This window comes from Manis javanica, chromosome 9, assembly GCF_040802235.1.
Source record: "Manis javanica isolate MJ-LG chromosome 9, MJ_LKY, whole genome shotgun sequence".
Taxonomy (NCBI): Eukaryota; Metazoa; Chordata; class Mammalia; order Pholidota; family Manidae; genus Manis; species Manis javanica.
The window spans coordinates 91706772-91724415 of record NC_133164.1 but is presented as its reverse complement, the minus strand read 5'-3'; the positions used below and the strand labels follow the sequence as shown (position 1 = coordinate 91724415).

The 17644-nt window shown below is 43.7% G+C and overlaps 2 protein-coding genes across 13 annotated transcripts in view; one reads left to right on the top strand and one right to left on the bottom strand.

Moving 5' to 3' along the window:
* TPGS2 (tubulin polyglutamylase complex subunit 2) overlaps positions 1–5474 on the top strand; it is a 149989-nt gene extending 144515 nt beyond the window's left edge. Inside the window, exons 5-6 of one of the 2 annotated variants that reach the window (XR_012121199.1) lie at positions 1575–1691; positions 5066–5474. Coding sequence is in view for 1 of the 2 variants with exons in the window: in XM_073212971.1 (XP_073069072.1) it covers positions 5066–5091 (26 nt within the window). In the remaining variant the exon portion in view is untranslated. The remainder of the gene's footprint in view (positions 1–1574; positions 1692–5065) is intronic. The other variant, XM_073212971.1, reaches the window with a different exon arrangement.
* FHOD3 (formin homology 2 domain containing 3) overlaps positions 1–17644 on the bottom strand; it is a 523260-nt gene that overhangs the window by 34375 nt on the left and 471241 nt on the right. For all 11 annotated transcript variants that reach the window (XM_073212918.1, XM_073212919.1, XM_073212922.1 and 8 more), the window contains 4 exons: positions 11776–11958; positions 10252–10371; positions 9400–9561; positions 5085–5275 (listed from right to left, as the gene is read on the bottom strand). In XM_073212918.1, the coding sequence (XP_073069019.1) occupies positions 5085–5275; positions 9400–9561; positions 10252–10371; positions 11776–11958 (656 nt within the window). The remainder of the gene's footprint in view (positions 1–5084; positions 5276–9399; positions 9562–10251; positions 10372–11775; positions 11959–17644) is intronic.

The window sequence follows — 17644 nt, the reverse complement described above, 5'->3', positions numbered from 1 at the left end:
TATATACAAATAACCAATATGTGCATGAAAAGATGTTCAACATTATTAGTCATTAGGGGAATGAAAATAAAAACTACAATGCTATAGCACTTCACACTCACTAGACTGGCTATAACCAACATACAGACAATAACAAGTGTTAGTGAGAATGGGAAGAGACTGGAACCTTCACACAGTGCAGGTAAAAACATAAAATGGTTCAGCTGTTGTGGAAAAGTCTGGCAGTCCCTAAAAAATTAAATATAGGGTTACTACATAACCTAGCAATTTTGCTCCTATGTATATACCCAAAAGATATGACAGCAGGCATCCACATAAAACCTAAACAAATATTCATAGTAGCATTAATCATGATACTGCATTCATCAAAGCAGAAACAACCAAAGTGTCCGTCAACAAATGAATTGATAAACGAAATGTGGTATATTCATACAATGTCCCAAATAACTGGCCCCACTACCTCTCTGACTTCATCTCCAATGATCCCAGCCGCAAAAGACTCCTTGTGATTCCTTGAATAAGCCCACTCCAGGGCCTCAGTCTCCGTGAGCAGTGTGTAGGGGACTCCAGGAGACACTGAGCTGTCTGAGCCAAGAGCCAGCAGGGTCTGTGGGGAGAGGCGGGGAGGCCACCCCACTGGCAGGACCACAGGCCCTGACAAGGCCTCCCGCAGCAGCTGCCCCATGGCCCAGAGCATTTCTGCCACAGACACTGCTGGATTGCTCTCTCTCATCCTGCAGGTCTCTGCCCAAATATCACCTTCTCTGAGAAGCCTTCCCTAACTTTCCTGTTTTGTAAAGCTGCACTGTCTCATCACTCCCTGTCCCATTTATACTCTGAGTTTTTCTTTCTGACTCATATTACTACCTGACATGATATGATTTGGTATATGATATGCTACAATATATGCTATGATACATGATATGATGTAGTAGGACAGGATAGTATGATATACTACATATATCATCATACATCACTACTCAAGATCTGCATGCAAATAAAATCAAGAGGATAATCAATAAGCCCACAGCTGGCTAACTGCTTCAACATATTCTTAATTATTAATTTTCTGTGTCCTTTTTTAATACATAAGTACAACCCAAGTGTCTTTATCCTCCACTTTCACTTTCTAGAACACTGTTTTTATCTAGAGGGGATCCAAATCTAACATTTAAATTGGAAATATGTTTCAAGTATATATCTTGCACCCAGGGGAGTAACAAGCACATCTGGAAGATTCAGACAAACATTCAAAGGAAAGAGGCTGTGGTGTTCCTTCAGAAGAACAAAGGGGATATGACGTTAAGGGGGTAAAACATTTAAGGATTTTTGTTAGTTGAATTTATAACTCAGAACATGTGACATGAAGGTCTTACGGTTATGGAGAGGGAAGTTCCCCCAGGCACTATCCAGAGGTACAATATTTTTTATCTGTTCTGTCATCCACCCTCTTTTTCAAGTGTGCCACTGAGTGGGATGCCTAGCCCAGGCCAGGGCAGGGTGGATCTTGGGTGCTGGACAGCCAGGGTGGGTGCTCACCTGTCTTCTGCCTGTCTTTCCCCCTGGAATGCCAGCCCCTTGCTGAGCTCTCCACGCCTCCCAGGAAGTCCTTCCTCCTACCCCTCATCTGGTCCTGCTCGTGCCAATGCCTGCCACCGTGTAACTGCAGCCTAATGAATCGGGATTAGGCGGTGAGTACAGTTGTGTAAAAGGGAAGGTTAACACCCAGATTCAACATCTAGAACAAGATTTCCTCAGCCAGACAAAGATGTTAAAAGCCAGGTTTTGCCTAAAGAAGATTGTCTAAGTTCTTTGATCTGCTCCTCTATCAAGAGGGGACCCATTGGTGTAACTAGAGGAGGGCAAATCAGACAGGAAAGGGAGGGTGCAGGGCCTGCTCCTGTAGTGTAGGACTGATGGAAGAAGAGAAGGGGGTAGCCAGAGAGTACTCTCATTTCCTCTCCCCCAGGAGACCCTGGAGTGGGGAGAGTTCTGTGGAGAGGCAAAGGTGATGCTTAGAGAGAAGATAAGAGGAACCTCTATCCCTGTGCACGACAGAGTTGTAGCAGGACAAAATGGAGCACTCCTCGTGGAGTGCACAGGACCGCCTAGGGAGGTGGGGAAGCAAGAAGGTCTGGCTGGGCTCACCAGCTCTCAGGGACCCTATGAAGTGTACAGGGGACCCTGGGGAATATGGTGGGTGTGAGCTGAGAGCAGAGGGGGAGATCTGAGGCTTGTCCCTTCACCTGCCACTCACCACAGGAGGTGCCAGCAGAGGCAGTACAGAACCAGTCCTGCCTGTCCACGTGGGAGGCTGGGGAGGTTCTAGATGGCTCCATCCGAGAACATGTCCCCTTCCCCACCAGTAAAGTACAGAAATCACTGTTCTTCTTCCCAGAAGCCAGTTTAGAGGTGCAGCAAACTCCTGAACACAAAACATTCAGGACACCAAATGTTTAGCTGTTTATGTTACTGGTTAGGTTAGCAGGCTGCTGCTCAGTCAGGCACAGTGGGTCATTAGGAGGTGGAGTAAGTGGTGGAACAGGAGTCCTTTCCTCTGCACTTCTGAACATCATGAGGATGTGAGGGCAGCTCTGCTGCCTGTGGAGGTCCATGCTTATTCCCTGGAAAGAGGCACCTTTACACTCTGAGAGCCTCAAAGCAGCATCTGTGCAACAACTACTTCTTTCAAACAGTGCCCTGCTGAATGAATTCCTACTTACACAATTAAAACTACAGCTCTTGTATTCATATGTGAGGAAAGAAGATGGAGATCTAGCTAATTTTGAAGATCTGGTCTGATCTCTTAGATTTAGGTTGATCTCCATGCCCCAGATGATTCCACCTGTTACCCACTGTATGACCCTAACTGGAGCTCTACTCCATCCTGGGCCTTGGTTTCCCAGTGTGCAAAGGAATCTGTAAGAGCACAGCAGTTGCAGGCTGTGCTCCTGGGAATGCTGGTGGTGGGGAGGGGAGAGGAAACACAGCACTTGGGGCTCTGAGCCTCCCAGCTCCATTTCTACAAGATATTCCCATTCTATTCAGTGCTACTTACAGGACTCCTGCTGATGGTCTCATGTGAACCCACAGTTCTATGGTTTAGATGCTTTTATTTGGCCGCCACCTGGGCCCCCATTTTGGCCTTGTCCCTTTCATTACCCACCATAACTGCAGTGGATCCCTGGCTCATTCTGATCATCAGACAGGGATTCAGGTCATGCAAGAGCAACCATCATTTGGGCGACCAGCTTACCAACGAGAAGAGGACAAACAGAACAAGCACTATATGCAAAATATGTATATAATGCATATTATGTACATATTGCATTAATACACACCTTAAGGAACTGATGTATCACCAAAATGAGTTTTTCTCTGTCCAAGATAAAATGGTTAATGTGACCGGGCATAACAGCTCTACAATACTTTCATAAAATTGCTCCAGTTTCATGCAGTTCCAAATAGAAACTATTTGTTTATTTGAATAGTTTAAAGTTGGAAATTGCTTGTATCGTAGAAAGCATGGAGGGCCAAAGCAGCTCACATTCCCTACTTCCTCTTTTTAACCATGTTAAAAGCATAATGTACTTTGATTTCAGGAAGGAATTTGACAAAACCTCTGATAAGATCCTTGTACCCGGAGGGCAGCTGTGAGGTCTAGCTGGAGCATAGTGAGGGATTTACAGCTGAACAACTCAGTTCCCAAAGTACTGAGTAACAGCGAGTTGTGACCCTGGAAGGGAGAGGGAGCTCCTTATTACTGCCTCTCTAGCATTTGAAAACCACCCTCGGCCCTCAACAGACTGAATCAAGACCCAAAGCAACAAATGACCCAAGCTGGGAGGGGTGCACTTCAGACAAGAGAATCAGGTTTTCCAAAGTTCTATATGGTTTCAAGGAAGGTAAAAGGAGGGAGGGAAGGAGAGAAGAGAGAAAAAATAATAAAAAATGTGAAATGTGCAGGGATAAATAAAAATATCACACATCTTTTTTTTAAAAAAAATGATATGCTCAAGCACACCACCAGGAGTGTGCTTAAGCAACAGACCTCTGGAAAAGGCCTGCAGTTCAGATGGCCCCAGGTGAGGCTCCCCATGGTTCAGATGGCCCCAGGTGAGGCTCCCTGCGGTTCAGATGGCCCCAGGTGAGCTTCCCTGTGGTTCAGATGGCCCCAGGTGAGGCTCCCTGTTGTTCAGATGGCCCCAGGTGAAGCTCTCTCAACAGAGCTGCAGTGAGGCCTGTTTCAGAGGGTCTGTTCTCAGAGCACCTGCTCCAGGTAGACCACAGACTGCAGGTCTACAAACCTGGGCATTTACTCACCAAGGTATAAGGCCCCAGACAGAGCATTCAGACCCCAGATGCCTGGGTGAGGGACCTACAACCATGTTCTGTGATGAAGCAAGGGAGAAAAAAGTGGTGGAACATGGTAGGAAATGCCTGGCTTGGGAAGTCGGAAGACCCAGTTTTAGTCCTGGTGCTGCAACTCTGGACCCCAGCCAGCCTCCTTACAAGCAAGCAAATCCTGACAAACCACTGCTGTGTGTCCCAGGGTCCCCTCGGATCCTATGACCTGGAGGAAAGCTGATCCAAGGATAGCATGCACGGTGGGGCCCAGGCTTCATCCAGGCAGGCTACAGCACAGAGCAGCCATTGGAGAGCCAAGAAATCAAGGTCTTGGAGGGGGGACTACAGGTCATATAATAAAAGGAACTGTTCTAATAAGTTGCCTTGCAAGGACATGAGCTCTCTGCAGGTGGATCTGTTTAGGCAGATGCAGAGATACAGGGTCAACTGTTCAAAGATCTCATAGATGCAATTCCTCATCAAGCAGGATTTGGGGATGACATTACCTCTGAGAGTCCCTTGAACCTCAAGATTTAATGGCATTTTATTGTTGTAGTATGTGTGTGAGACAACTTAATACCCATGAAACAAATATGTGCATCAAATGTGCACCCACTTGTTATATTCTAAGAATTCATAGCACAGTTTTTATAAATTTAACCTTCAGATCTTGGTTTGCAGAACTTTTCAACATGACATTTTACTGGTTTTTCCACAGGTTCTTCAATCCACATTACCTGTTAATTATTCTTCTATGGACAATCTTTAAAATTATAATTCGCTCTGCACAATCTTTCAGGAACTCTGACATTCGTTGTTTTAAAACTGGTTTCATTTCATGTTTTGCAATTGCCTTGAGGTGATCCCATGAAGCTTTGCATCTTCTCTCCATCTGACATAAATTATCCTGAAGTTGATCAAAGTCAACCTGAAAATAAGAAAGAGAACATTGCAAACACACTGAAACAACTGGACACTGACGTGAATCAGGAAACCGAACTGCCTCTGGGAAGAAACAAACACCAAAACCAAATTTACATCTTGAAATGCCTAAAAATTATCCACATGAGTATTTGTCATTATCTCGATATCAAATTATTATGTGATAAAACTATTCAACAAATGAACCCAAGTGTCACTTTTTTTTGCCTGATTTGGAAATAAATCTTAGGAAAGTCATTGGGAATTGTAGATTAAAACATGATATCAAGGAAGCTTAGTACAATATGAACTCAGAAGGTGTCTCATAAAATTTTTCAGAGCACTTTTGCTCTTCAGAGATGATATTTCACTTGAGGTTTGAGGAACACACACAGTCATATATGGATGGCTTAGATATGCTGGGGCCAGGTAAGGTATAGCCGGCTTTCCTTCACAATTATCTTTTTTACACGGTGTGACAAATCATTTTATTTATCCACCCATTCACTCATTCAGTCAACACTCATGGAGAAACTGGGGAATGGCTGTCCCTGTACCAGGCACTAAGAACATAAAGACAAATGCTGATGAGATTGAGTTGCTGTTCTCAAGGGGGCTCATAGGTGATAACAAACACTGAGGAGGCACGGACTGTGTGTGTCTGTGTGTAGGCTGTGGGGGCGCTTAGTCCTGCCGGAAGCTGCAAGTGCTGTGTGCACAGAACAGATGTCATGAGTGCTCGCTGTTCTCTTCAAGGGACTGGGAACAGCTCCGATTGACGGAAGTGTTTTGAAATGAGGTTTTCTAAAATAACACTTCTACAAAATCTTGGGATTAGAAATTATGTGAATCAGAGTCATGAAAAAACCACATTTAATGGAGGGAGATGTAGGATTGGGGAAAGACATTGAGAAGGCTAGAAGGGGAGGAAGAAATAAACAGGTGGGCCGAAGGGAGGGGCAGAGGGGACAAGGTAGATGTAGAGTGAGAGAAGATAGGAAAGGGAAAGAGTACGGTGAACAAAGGTCAAAAGGACATAGAACAGATGTAGAGGGAAGCCACCGCTGCTTGGATGCTGCTGACTGTGGTCATGAGTGCAGGGTCTGGATATGCGTACCCAGGGCACTTGCTGGAGTGGCCTCAGACTTTCAGCCCGTCCCCTGCAGGACAGCAGAGGAGACCAAGTCAACAAGGGCCAAGTCTGTGAGGATCTGTCTCCAGACAGCATGAAGCTGCGCTGTGCACAGGGGATGCTCTGGCGCCAGGCAAGACACTGATTGTCCCAGATTTCTTGGGTGCTAAAGAGCCAAAAACAGAAGGTAAGTTTAGGCAAAGTTCTGGGATTCAGGTAAACAAAGAGCTCAAGGGACTTTGAGAAAAATGACCTGCCTGAAACCAAAGGAATTCTGGGTCCAGATTAGAAAAGTCTTAACTCCACTTCCTAGGACACAGTGGAGTTAAAAAAAAAAGAAGCCATTTAGTTGAGAGGAAAAGAAATGCAGATTTAAAAAAGGAAGGACTGACTAGTCCAAAGGACAAGTCTGGAAAAGGATCCACATGGCCTGGGATGGACAAGTCATGTCTAGGAGGTCTAGGAGGTTTTAAGCCAATTGGATGTGTCCTCTTTTGCATCTGGCAGCTCCCTTGATCCTCAATAAAATAACCCGAGTTCAGCTCAGACACACATCAAGTAGCCCTGTGCAGCCTGACCGTGGGATGCTTGCCGTGGGCACAGAACAGCAAGCAGACAAGATGTGATAGTATGAGAGATGGTTTTTCAAGGAAGAGTCCATTGTGAACCCTTAAGATGGTGGCAGAAGAAAGTAACCTCACTGCCAACAGAAGCTGGGCAGGGAGCCTTCTGACAAAAAGTAGTTTGAGGGCTGAGCTTAACGCAGTGTCCTTTGAGGAGAGTGGGAGACGACCTCAGCTGGTGGCGGGCCTGGGTTGACGCAGCCAGCACATGGGATCTGAGTTCTCACAGTTACTTCATGGCCTCAGATTCTGTTACTAGCTCCACTTCATAGGGAAGGAACTGATAAGAGGTTAAGTAGCTTGAGAGGCCACATAGCTGGAGGTGGTAGACCTGGGATTTGAACCCAAATCTCTTTGGCTCCAGAATCTAAGTTGTCAACTATCATGCCTTAAGCCTAGGTTTGCCCCTAGAAAATTCTACCTCTGGGAGAGAGCTGGCCTGGCCTTCTGTTGTGAGAAGGAAGTCCTGGCCAGGAAGACCTCTCCCGAGGATACTCCTTATGGGCCACTTTCTGTGTGCAAGAAGACACATCAGCTGTGCTGCGAAGCAGAGTCAAGTCTTACCATGGCAGTCTGGGTGCTGTGGGACAACTCAGGACACAATTGTCCTGTGGACACCACAGCAACCTGCCTCTTGGGGACTGCAGTGGTGAGACCCAAACTGTGGCACACCAGGGGATGGGGTGAAAGCAATGAGCACTGGGGTTTCCTGAGGCTTGCCTTGTACCAGTCTATGCAGAAGGGCCCCTTTGGGAGAAAAAGCTGAGAAGTGGTGGTAGATCAGCTTCCTGCTTCAAGTCACAGGGACCTGGGTCAACAGTCACCTTTAAGAATAGCCAAAGTTAACAGGTTCGTACAGTTTGGCTTCTGTAGCCAACCTTTAGGCAAGGTTATGTTTAGTTATTAGTTTACCAATAACTAAACATTCTCTGGGAAAAGCCTAAGTGTGGGCTGAGGCTGTCACTTGAGGCCAGCTTGGCTCAGACTCCCAGTTCGGGGCTACTTTTGTTACAAGCAGGCTCCATCCAGGATAAGGCCCCGGGAAAGAACCAAGGACCACATGTAAAAAGGAAGCAATTGTCCTGGGTGGTTCTGGAAACAGGTCCAAAATGAATCTAGATATCCAGATAGCTTTGTCTGAAATAGAGTTATTTCTAATGAACTGTCTTCTGAGAAGGTGCTCATGGAGATGTCAGAGAAGCAATTGGAGGGACCCCTGTTGGGATACAGGGGCTTTTTATGCCTTGGTTAGGATATTGAAGTAATATTCTTAAAGACTGCAGGACAGTGCCTGCCATGGAGCAAACGTGGTAAGCGTACCTGTGAAGTGAGGTGTCTGTGTTCTCAGAAGCCCTTCATCAGCTCTTAGAGCTGGGGGATTGCTGGCCATGCCTCTTTCTGCCTCAAGGCAGGTCCACCATCAGCCTGGCTCAGGGTCCCCTGCTTGCTATAACTGGCAGCTGGCCAGCCTGTTGGTCCCAAAGCAGGTAAAAGAGGGTCCCAGCCCCCAGGCCCCCAGAAGCCATTCTGTGGAGAAGGCAGGAGACGGAGAGCTCAGCAAAACCCCTTCCCCATTCCTCCCACCTCTGCCCACCTCTCAGCCTCCTCTTGTCTCCCAGAGCTCAGGGTCGTTCTTGCCTGGGCTGGGTTTCCAGGAGATTTCCTCCACAATGGCCTGGATGCTGTGCCTTATTCAGACCCTCACCCTGAGTTCCCTGTTGTTCCCAAGACCCTTACATACCCCAGTTCTGCTGCTTTTGGTTCCTCTGGGGTTGCTCCTGCAGCTGGGACAACTGGGTGTCCAGCTATTAAGACTGTCTCTTTACTTATAATCCATAAACTTATGAAGACATTAACTCTGCACTAAATTTAAGGACTTGGAGCCTAGGGGCCAATGCTACATACTGTTTCCAGCCCTATGGAACTGTTCCCTCTGTGTTAGATCATAGGGATGGCCAATCTGTGGAGAGCAAGGGGCCAGTATGCCCCTGTTTCCTGGCTCCACATCTCACTGCAAGGTTCCGTGGAAGTCTTAGGAGGAGCCAAATTGCATCTTTCTGACATTTTTGCCCATCTACAATGAGCTGGGGAGTTTGAATGCTGTGGAGCATCCAGTCTGGTGAGTAACACTGTGCAACAGTGGATGCAGGCTTAGGACCAAGATGGCAGGCTTGCCCCACAGACCTTAGTCGGAAAGAATCTGACAGGGAACCAGCCATGGGAAAACAGTCTTAATGGTCCTTCAGAAATGGTATCAGACAAGTCATATTCACAAACTCCAGCACAGCACTTAGCCATTTTACTTAACAGGCCTGAGCTCCACAGAGATGAGTGAAGGAGAGCCACCACCCGCCCCGCTGTGCTCCATAGACGTACCTTGGCTGACCTGGTGACGGCTCCAATCTCCGAGTACAGATCGGAGCTGTCTGGGAAATTTTCCACCACCATGGTGCACACATGGTGGAGAAGAGATTGCTTGTGCACGGTGTCTTTAACTTCTGGAACCTTCTCAAGGTAGCTTAACTCAAATGCTTTGGCCTGTTTGGTGAACATTAAATGTAAGACGTGAAGAACAAATTTTACACAGGCTCTTATAAAGGCACAAAAGGTTAGAATCAATGCCCTGCTGCAGTGGTCCAATATTTAGTTCCCCTGTGACTGAAGCTTCTCAGGCCACATGCTCCATCATCCTGAGATGATCACACATGGGCCAGCCACACTGAGAATGAAAGGGGCCTCTGGCCCTTCCCCACCACAGCCATCATCCTAGGATGGTTTCAGGGCTCTCCCCCTAAAACAGGATGCTGTGGGGCTGGCATCTGGGTATCTGTAACTTCTTTCTCCCTTTGCCCTGTTTCTTTTCTACTTTCTGTTAAAAAATAAGTCAATTTTTAAAAGAAAGTTGGTTTATAATATGTGTAAGTACAAATATTTGAGTGATAAGCTCAGGAAAAGAAAAACAGGGCAGAAAAGAAATCTCTCCAATGTCAATTTTGAGAGTAGTCAAGCTTTGTGCTTATTTTTCGGTTTTCTTACTTATAACAACATACAGGTTCAAATAAGCAGGCCCTGATAATTTAAGGAGAAAATTCCTAGATTTTTCAGCAAGAAACTTCAAAAGTTGTTTGTTCTTTGGTGCTTTGGAGGATCAGAGGTACAACCTCCACCAGCAGGTGCGGGGCAGGGATGTTGTGACAAGGGAGAGACGAGGGAAGGGATGTGACTTACATTAGTTCCATTTAGAAAATTCCCGATGGCTAAAAGAGTAGACAGGATAAAGCCCAGGGTTTTATTGTTCTCCAGTTGATCTATTCCTTCCTTCAGGTCCAAAAGTGGTTCTGCTACTTCCTTTCAATTAAAAAAAAAAGGAATATGATAAATAACATACATTTTGTCTTTACTCTGTTCTTTTTAATTTTTGAATAAGATTGTAAGATGTGGACTTCTCAGTACAAGGGAATCCCATGTGATGGGCACACAGTAAAGTGCCAAAAGGTGACAGGGTAAAAGTCTAGGCCCCAGAGTCTTCCCATGAAGACCAAATGGGTACCTGTGGCAAACAGAAAGCTGTGCAGGGGTGGCAAGGGCTCTGGCTTTCCCTGTCCCTGCCCATCCTCCAAGCTCAGGCAAGACCCTCAGGTCACACTCTCCTCTCAGTGCATTCTCTGACCATGGCTGACTTCACGACACCCTTCCTTCACACTTTCCTTCAGCCTCTGGACTAGTCTTCCTCTTTTTCTTTCTTCTTCCAGTTAGGTGACACTGTGGCTTCACTATCTATGGGCCACTCAGGGCTCTTAACCTCCCTTCTGGGCACTCTTTCCTGGCTACGTCTTAGCCTATTGTTTTCTAAAGGCCACCATCCTCACTGCTCCCACTGCCCCTGTAACTCCCATTCTCTCACACTTCTAGATTGGTTTTGTGACCAAGTCATACCAAGTGATCCCTGCTTGATTCCCAAATGACTTCAAGTGCAGTGGTTTCCTCCTGAGGCCCCTAAACCCATCCCACCTATCTGGTCCTCAATATAAGACCTTGCTGCCTCCTTTGCAGGGGGATGGAGATCACACAGGCTGTCCACCTGTGCTTTGAATCTGTCATTTCTGGGCACTTCCTCTCAATTAAGTTCACCTCTCCCTTGCCTTCCATCTCTTGCTTTTCCTCTCCACTCATTCCTTCTGCTCAGAACCTGTAAAAATACTCACATTGCCCCAGTCCAGAGAAATCACCTGCTCCTTCCAGTTTCTACTGAAGACAAGCCTCCCCATGCCTATTCTGTGAAGGGCCCTTTCCTTCTTTCCTCCTCTCAACCTCTTGAACTCTGTTTCATTCTAAACTTTCTACTGAGATTCTCTCTCAATGTGACCCAATGACCTGCTAAATGCATCAAAGGCAGCTAAAGTGATTATCATCAGGTAGCAGGAGTACAGGTCACTTTCCGGATTGTGCTTTTTGGTATTTTTCAGATTTTCTACGATGAGCATTTATTTAGAAAAAGATATAATAGGTTTTCTTTAAACAGTCATCTGATTTAAACCCACAATCAAGTGCTTGAGGCCGGTGCCAGGCAGACACTTTAGGATAACCCCTCAGTGGCAGGCTGCTGCCCACCTAGTGCAGACACAACCTCATCATAATCAACTTGCCCTTCAAATCCTTACTCCAGAATGATACTTCACTCTTTTGCCAATAAAAAATTGACTTTCTAACTCTGGGGATTAGGATTGCTTCTCTGTCTTCCTACACGCTTACCTTTTCTGTAGTTTCATAATCCATTTTGAATGCCCAGAGGTGGAGCCGAGCTGAGAGCTCGCTGATGGAGGAGAGGGTGAGCAGGAACTGCTCTGCACTGCCCAACGGCACTTCAGGGCTGGCCAGCTGAGCTTCCTCGATTTTCTGCTTCTCTTCTTCACTGGGAATCATAGTTAGAATTTTCTGGAAAGATGGAATTATATTGGATATTCTTAGTGATGGACTGTATCCCATCTCTCTGATGTTCCTAAATTCTTATAATTTTCCAACCAGTAGAGATATGCTGTTGCCATTGTTCTTATACAGGTGTTACATTGTTATAAACTAAATACACTTTAGCAAATAAAAGTCCCAGGTAGTATCTCTATTTATATTGATTTGGTCTGAAATGACCTCTCTTTCTCTCCTTTAATATCCTGTTTTATAAAGAATTTAAGCAAGTTTTCCCCAAATTTTCAGGATCTTGTACATGAAGGACACTCTAGGCAAGGAAGGGGGTTGGGAGGTAAGAGAAAGGTAAAAGAATAAAACAAAAGATTAGAGAACATATCCCTGTGTCCTAGGAAATAAGAGTCAAACATGTCAAAAATATATGCTTTCTAGTACTTCTCATGGATTAAGTTCAGAGCTTACAAAAATGTATTACTTTCTAGGAATTCAGAGTGACTTTTTTATACGAGACAAAACATAATTTTAATTCTTTTAAGTATTTAAGCTATATTTCAAAACATATGTAGAAATGAAAACACTTCAAGTAATATCAAACTCAAGTCTGATTGAGGAAAAGTCATAATGGTATTTATAAATAGCAAATCCAACCCACTAATGAAAAAAGTATAACTTTTTGCTTGTGATGGTTTCTGGTTAAAATCAATTATATAAGGCAGAACAGGCAGAAAATCATGAGAAGGATTACGATTCTTATAGGTTCAAATCCCTAGTAATTACATTTTAAAAGAAGGTAAAAATTCCCATAATGTGACACTTCACATAAACATTATTAAAGTGTTATTTTTCTCTCATTTTTCCTTCTCTAGCATCAAAGCACAGAAACACACATTGTGCTATACTTTTCATAACTTACATTAATTCGTTAATCCTAATTGCTTTGGGTACTACTCTATAATAGCAAGCATCTGGATAAAAAATGGGAAGGAATTCTAGTTCTGGGTAAGATGGAGTAGGCACATTCTACCCTGTCTGCCCCACTGAATGCAACAATAAACCCTGGACAGTATGCATGGAGCAGCAATCTGAAGACTCTAAAAAATACTTAGTAGGAGGTAGATTCGGAAAGAAGACCTGAAGTCGAGGTTCAACTAAACTGGCAATTAGTTCAGTTTCCTTTTCCTTTGGTATTCCCCAGCCTCAGCTCTAGGAAATGCTCAGGAATGCAATCAAAGGTGATCTAAATAATTGAGGATATACTATGTTCATGGACTGAGTCAAACACAGTCAAGATACTCATTTCCCCCAAACTGATCTATAAATTTAACTTGATTCCAATCAAAACACCAGCACAACATTTTTTTTTGGATATAGACAAGCTTATTCTATAAGTTCTATGTCGAGGTAGATGAAACAAAACAACCAAAACAATTTTGAATAAGGAAAACCTTGAAGGAGTCATATTACCTAACTATAAGATATATAAAACTATATTAATAAGTGTGGCATGCACAATGGGGAAGACACAGGGATCAATGGACTACAAAAATATAGCCCAGTCATTTTGACAAAAGTGCAAAGACAGCTCAGTGGAGAAAAGATAATATTTTAAACAAATGGTGTTGGAAGAACAGGAATCCATATGCAAAAAAAAAACAGTGAACCTCAACTTAAATCTTATGCCTTATACATAAATTAACGAAAAAATAATCACAGATCTAAAAGGAAAAGGTAACACTACAAAATTTTAGGAAAGGAACATAAGAGAAAATCTTTGTGACCCTTTTGGGCAATGAACTCTTAAACATGATACCAAAAAAGAATAGTTTGATAAGTTGAACTTCATCCAAATTAAAACCTTTTTCTCTGAAAGATACTGTTAAGAGAATAAAATACAGTTCCTTAAAAGATTAAACATACAGAGATACCATATGACCCAGCAATTACATTTGTAGGTATTTACCCTATAGAAATTGAAAGTTATGTTCACAGAAAAACTTGCACACAAACATTTGTAGCAACTTTATTCATAACTACAAAAAACTGGACCAAGCTACATATTCTTCAACAGGTGAATAGACAAACTGTGGTTATGTCTTACAATGATGAAGTTCTCAACAATAAAAAGGGACCAACTATAGACATATACCACAACTTAGCTGAATTTCAAAGGTATCAATCATGCTGAAAGAAAAAAGCCAGAATTATGTGATGTTCTCAAAAAAAACAAAACCATAGTGATGGAATAGATCAGTGATGACCAAGGGCTAGAGATGCAAATGTTCACACAATTATGATTTAGGATGTACCTGGGTGGGATTAGCAGCTGTCCTGCATTCAAGGACAGTGTTAACAGAGAGGGCAGTCTCAGTAGTCAAGCAGAAGCCAGTGATGTCAGCTGCATTGAAGATAAGTGTTCTGTGCCATAGAGGTCACAGAAAGTGAGCACCACATGCCTCCTCTTCCAAGATTCTCAGCATCATGGCCCCGAACCCTCAGATTATGTGAATGGAATCTGAGCATCAAGGGAGATATTCAGCAACAGTATTCCTTGTTCCCCAACAGAACCATGCTATTGATCCTGCCTGTCCACATGGATATTATTTTAAAATAACCAAAACAATCCAAGCAGATGTCGCTTCTTCAAAAACATCCAGGATTTGAACTAAACTAGTTTTCAAAAAAAAAATTTAACTCGTTTGTATTTTAATTTTCTTAATGGTTAGATTATAGTAATCATGTACAAGAATTCCAAAACAAAAAATCATTAACACTTTTTCCCTTTTGTCAGATGGGATTTTCCTGCAATGATTTTAGCTGCTTTTTTCTTTTGGGAAAGTAATCAGACACTCTTACTTTTGTTTTTCACTTCTCTAATTTAAACCATTTGTTCGCTATTGAAGATTTATGAGGTTGCCATCTGCTAGTTAATTTTATTTTATTTTTTACACATCACTGGCAATAAAAATAGCTGTAAGACAGTAGAAGGGCAGGCCAAAACTACCTTCTGTGAGCTGACAGCCCTTTTTTTCCCCCAAAAAACAGATGACAAGGGAATGAAAGTGAGAAGTTATCTCTAATTTGTTCTTCTACCATGTCAGTGAATTTATTGATGATTTTATGATGATCACTATTTTGTTTCACAGGAAGAAAAACATCAAAGAAGACTATTACATAATAATCTCAGTGTTTTTGAGTTTTGGCTTTCTCCCAGACAGTGTCCACATGGCACTGCTTTAAGTATACAGGGTTTTTAAAAATCTGATATCTGTATTTCAGAGAAAAATGGTGAAGGCTCACTGATTATGGACCCAAATATTTTGGGGTTTGGCCACCTCATTCACTTTCAGATGAGACCATAACAAGCAGTCATTTTCTTTGTGCATTTTGAACAAAACCCTGGGTATAGCTCTGGAGGAGAATCTAGCACAAGGATTTTGGTGACAACAGCACAACGTCAGAGCACTTAAAGCACAGACTGGTTTGGACGCCACTTGTACATTATTATGAGACAATGGTTTTCTATTCATGAACTTACTCTATGGAGGGACTTCTCTCTCTCTCTCTCTTTTTAACTTCTCAAGGTGTTTTGATAATATCTTCTTTCGTCCTGTGATGACTCAGTGAGGCATGTGGGGCAGAAATTACTGCTTTAAGCTCACAGATGAAGTGACTTGCTTGAAGCTAGGGTGGATCACCCAAGGCAGAGCTATAGACCACCTAGGGGCTACTCCTTATTTTCTAGAACCAAACCTGTATACCTCATGGAGATTCAACTGGAAATGCAAAACTGTCAGCGTGGCTAAGGAGTCCAGTCCCTGGGATATTCTGGCTCCCTGGCCCTGCTGCCTGGCCACGGTTTCTGCACTCAGGCTCCTCTGCATGTACCCAGCACCCTCTCAGGCTGGGCAGACGGCACATGTACAACACAGACTGCCAGAGAAGGTGCTGTACGTGGGGCAAGAGGGAGCTTCTGTTTCTAGCATGCCGACAGGCCTGGCAGCCAAATTGGGCCAAATTAATGCCACTTGGGACTGTTCAATTGTGCTACCATTGGAGTAGACCCAGACTCTAAAAACATTAAAAAGGCAAGAAAAGGAAAGAAAACCGTTCATATTTCTATCTGAGATAACCTGATGATGTTTTACTTGGGAAAACATCATTAATACTATTTAAAGATGGCTTTAAAATAGTGTTCTAAAGCTTAATACTCTTATGGAAAACTATTTCATTAATGAAGCTACTTAATTATTCCCTCAGGACAAACCCGGATACATAAAATTGGGTTGCTAAGCAAAGCCACTGGATTCTAACCATGTGTAGGTACACAGGGCTTTGAACTGTGCCATTGTGCTACTGTGCCTGCGTCCAAGAAGCAGATGGTTTGCAAGAGACCCTTTGGGAGAAAGCTGGAAATCTTATTAGTAAAGACCTGTAAGTACACAACTTCCATCTCCTCTCAGTCCTGATTTAACTCTTGAACAACAAGCCTAGAGAATAAGCTCTGGGTAATGGGCTTAGCACATGGGTCTAGACCAGTGATGCCCCTCAGGTCCCTGAGAGCAATGACTTAGAGACAGCCCGTGATGGATGGGAGTTTCTGGATTCCATATCCTCCAAGAGGGCTGGTTTCCACTGGAGTCTTCTCGGCATGACTGAAGAGTTGAAAAATATACATAGTCTCCGAATTCACACAGGCAGTCTTCAGACCAAGGGTTCTTAATTTGGGGTCATTTTGCCTCCAGGGGACATTGGAAAGTCTGGAGACACTTTTAGCCATCACCATTAGGGTGGCATCTTGTGGGCAGAAGCCAGGGAATCTGATAAACATCATCCAATGCAGTGGACAGTTCCCATAATCTGGAATTGTCAGCCTAGAGGTGTCAACAGTGTCGCTGATGGGAAACGCTGATTTAGATGAAAACTGAAAGAAATGTGTTACTGTATGTGTTGCTATTACTGAATGTGAATTTACAGAGGATTGATCACACAATAAACTCTCAGTAAGGGTTTGATGGTTTTCTCCCACTTTAAATCGTTCCACACATCATCTACTCCTGGTGGATGACCGTAGGCAGCACAATGATGCAGCCCGTGCTGTCTCCAGGGTTTCCTCACGTCCCCCTCAGATTTCCTCTTATTCTTTTCGGCACCTGAGCACAGACATAGAGTGCCCTCCTAGGACAACCATCCCCAAGGCCTGTGGTCTGTACTTTGCATCCAGGCTCTAGAGTTTCTATTGCAGTTCGACCTCTCACTGGCTTGTAGAGCATCAGACTGATGTGGGGACTCACTCTTCACCTTTAAGATGGGGAACATAATAAATAGCATGTACCTAATAAGGCTTTGATGAGCATCTGTGTAAAGCACCTACCTGGTGCGTGGCCCACGGGAAGGAACCTATGAAAGTCAACTTTAGAGCTGTGCTGCTCTTCCTATATCCGTCACCACTACTGTGGCTGTCATTATTCCTTCCTGGATCAAAAAGGTGCTCAGCTGGAAACCAGTCAGAAAAGGAAAAGGCAATTTGATTCATTCTAAAATGCAAGTAGCTTAGTAACTTATTGTATCTGAAACTTTCCCCACCCAGGGAGATCTACATTTCAGGAAAGAACAAAGAGAAAATCCAAAGGAATCAATCTCTCCTGATGGTCTTTCAAGTTCTCATGACAAGAAGGGGAAATTCTTCTAAAAGGAGAAG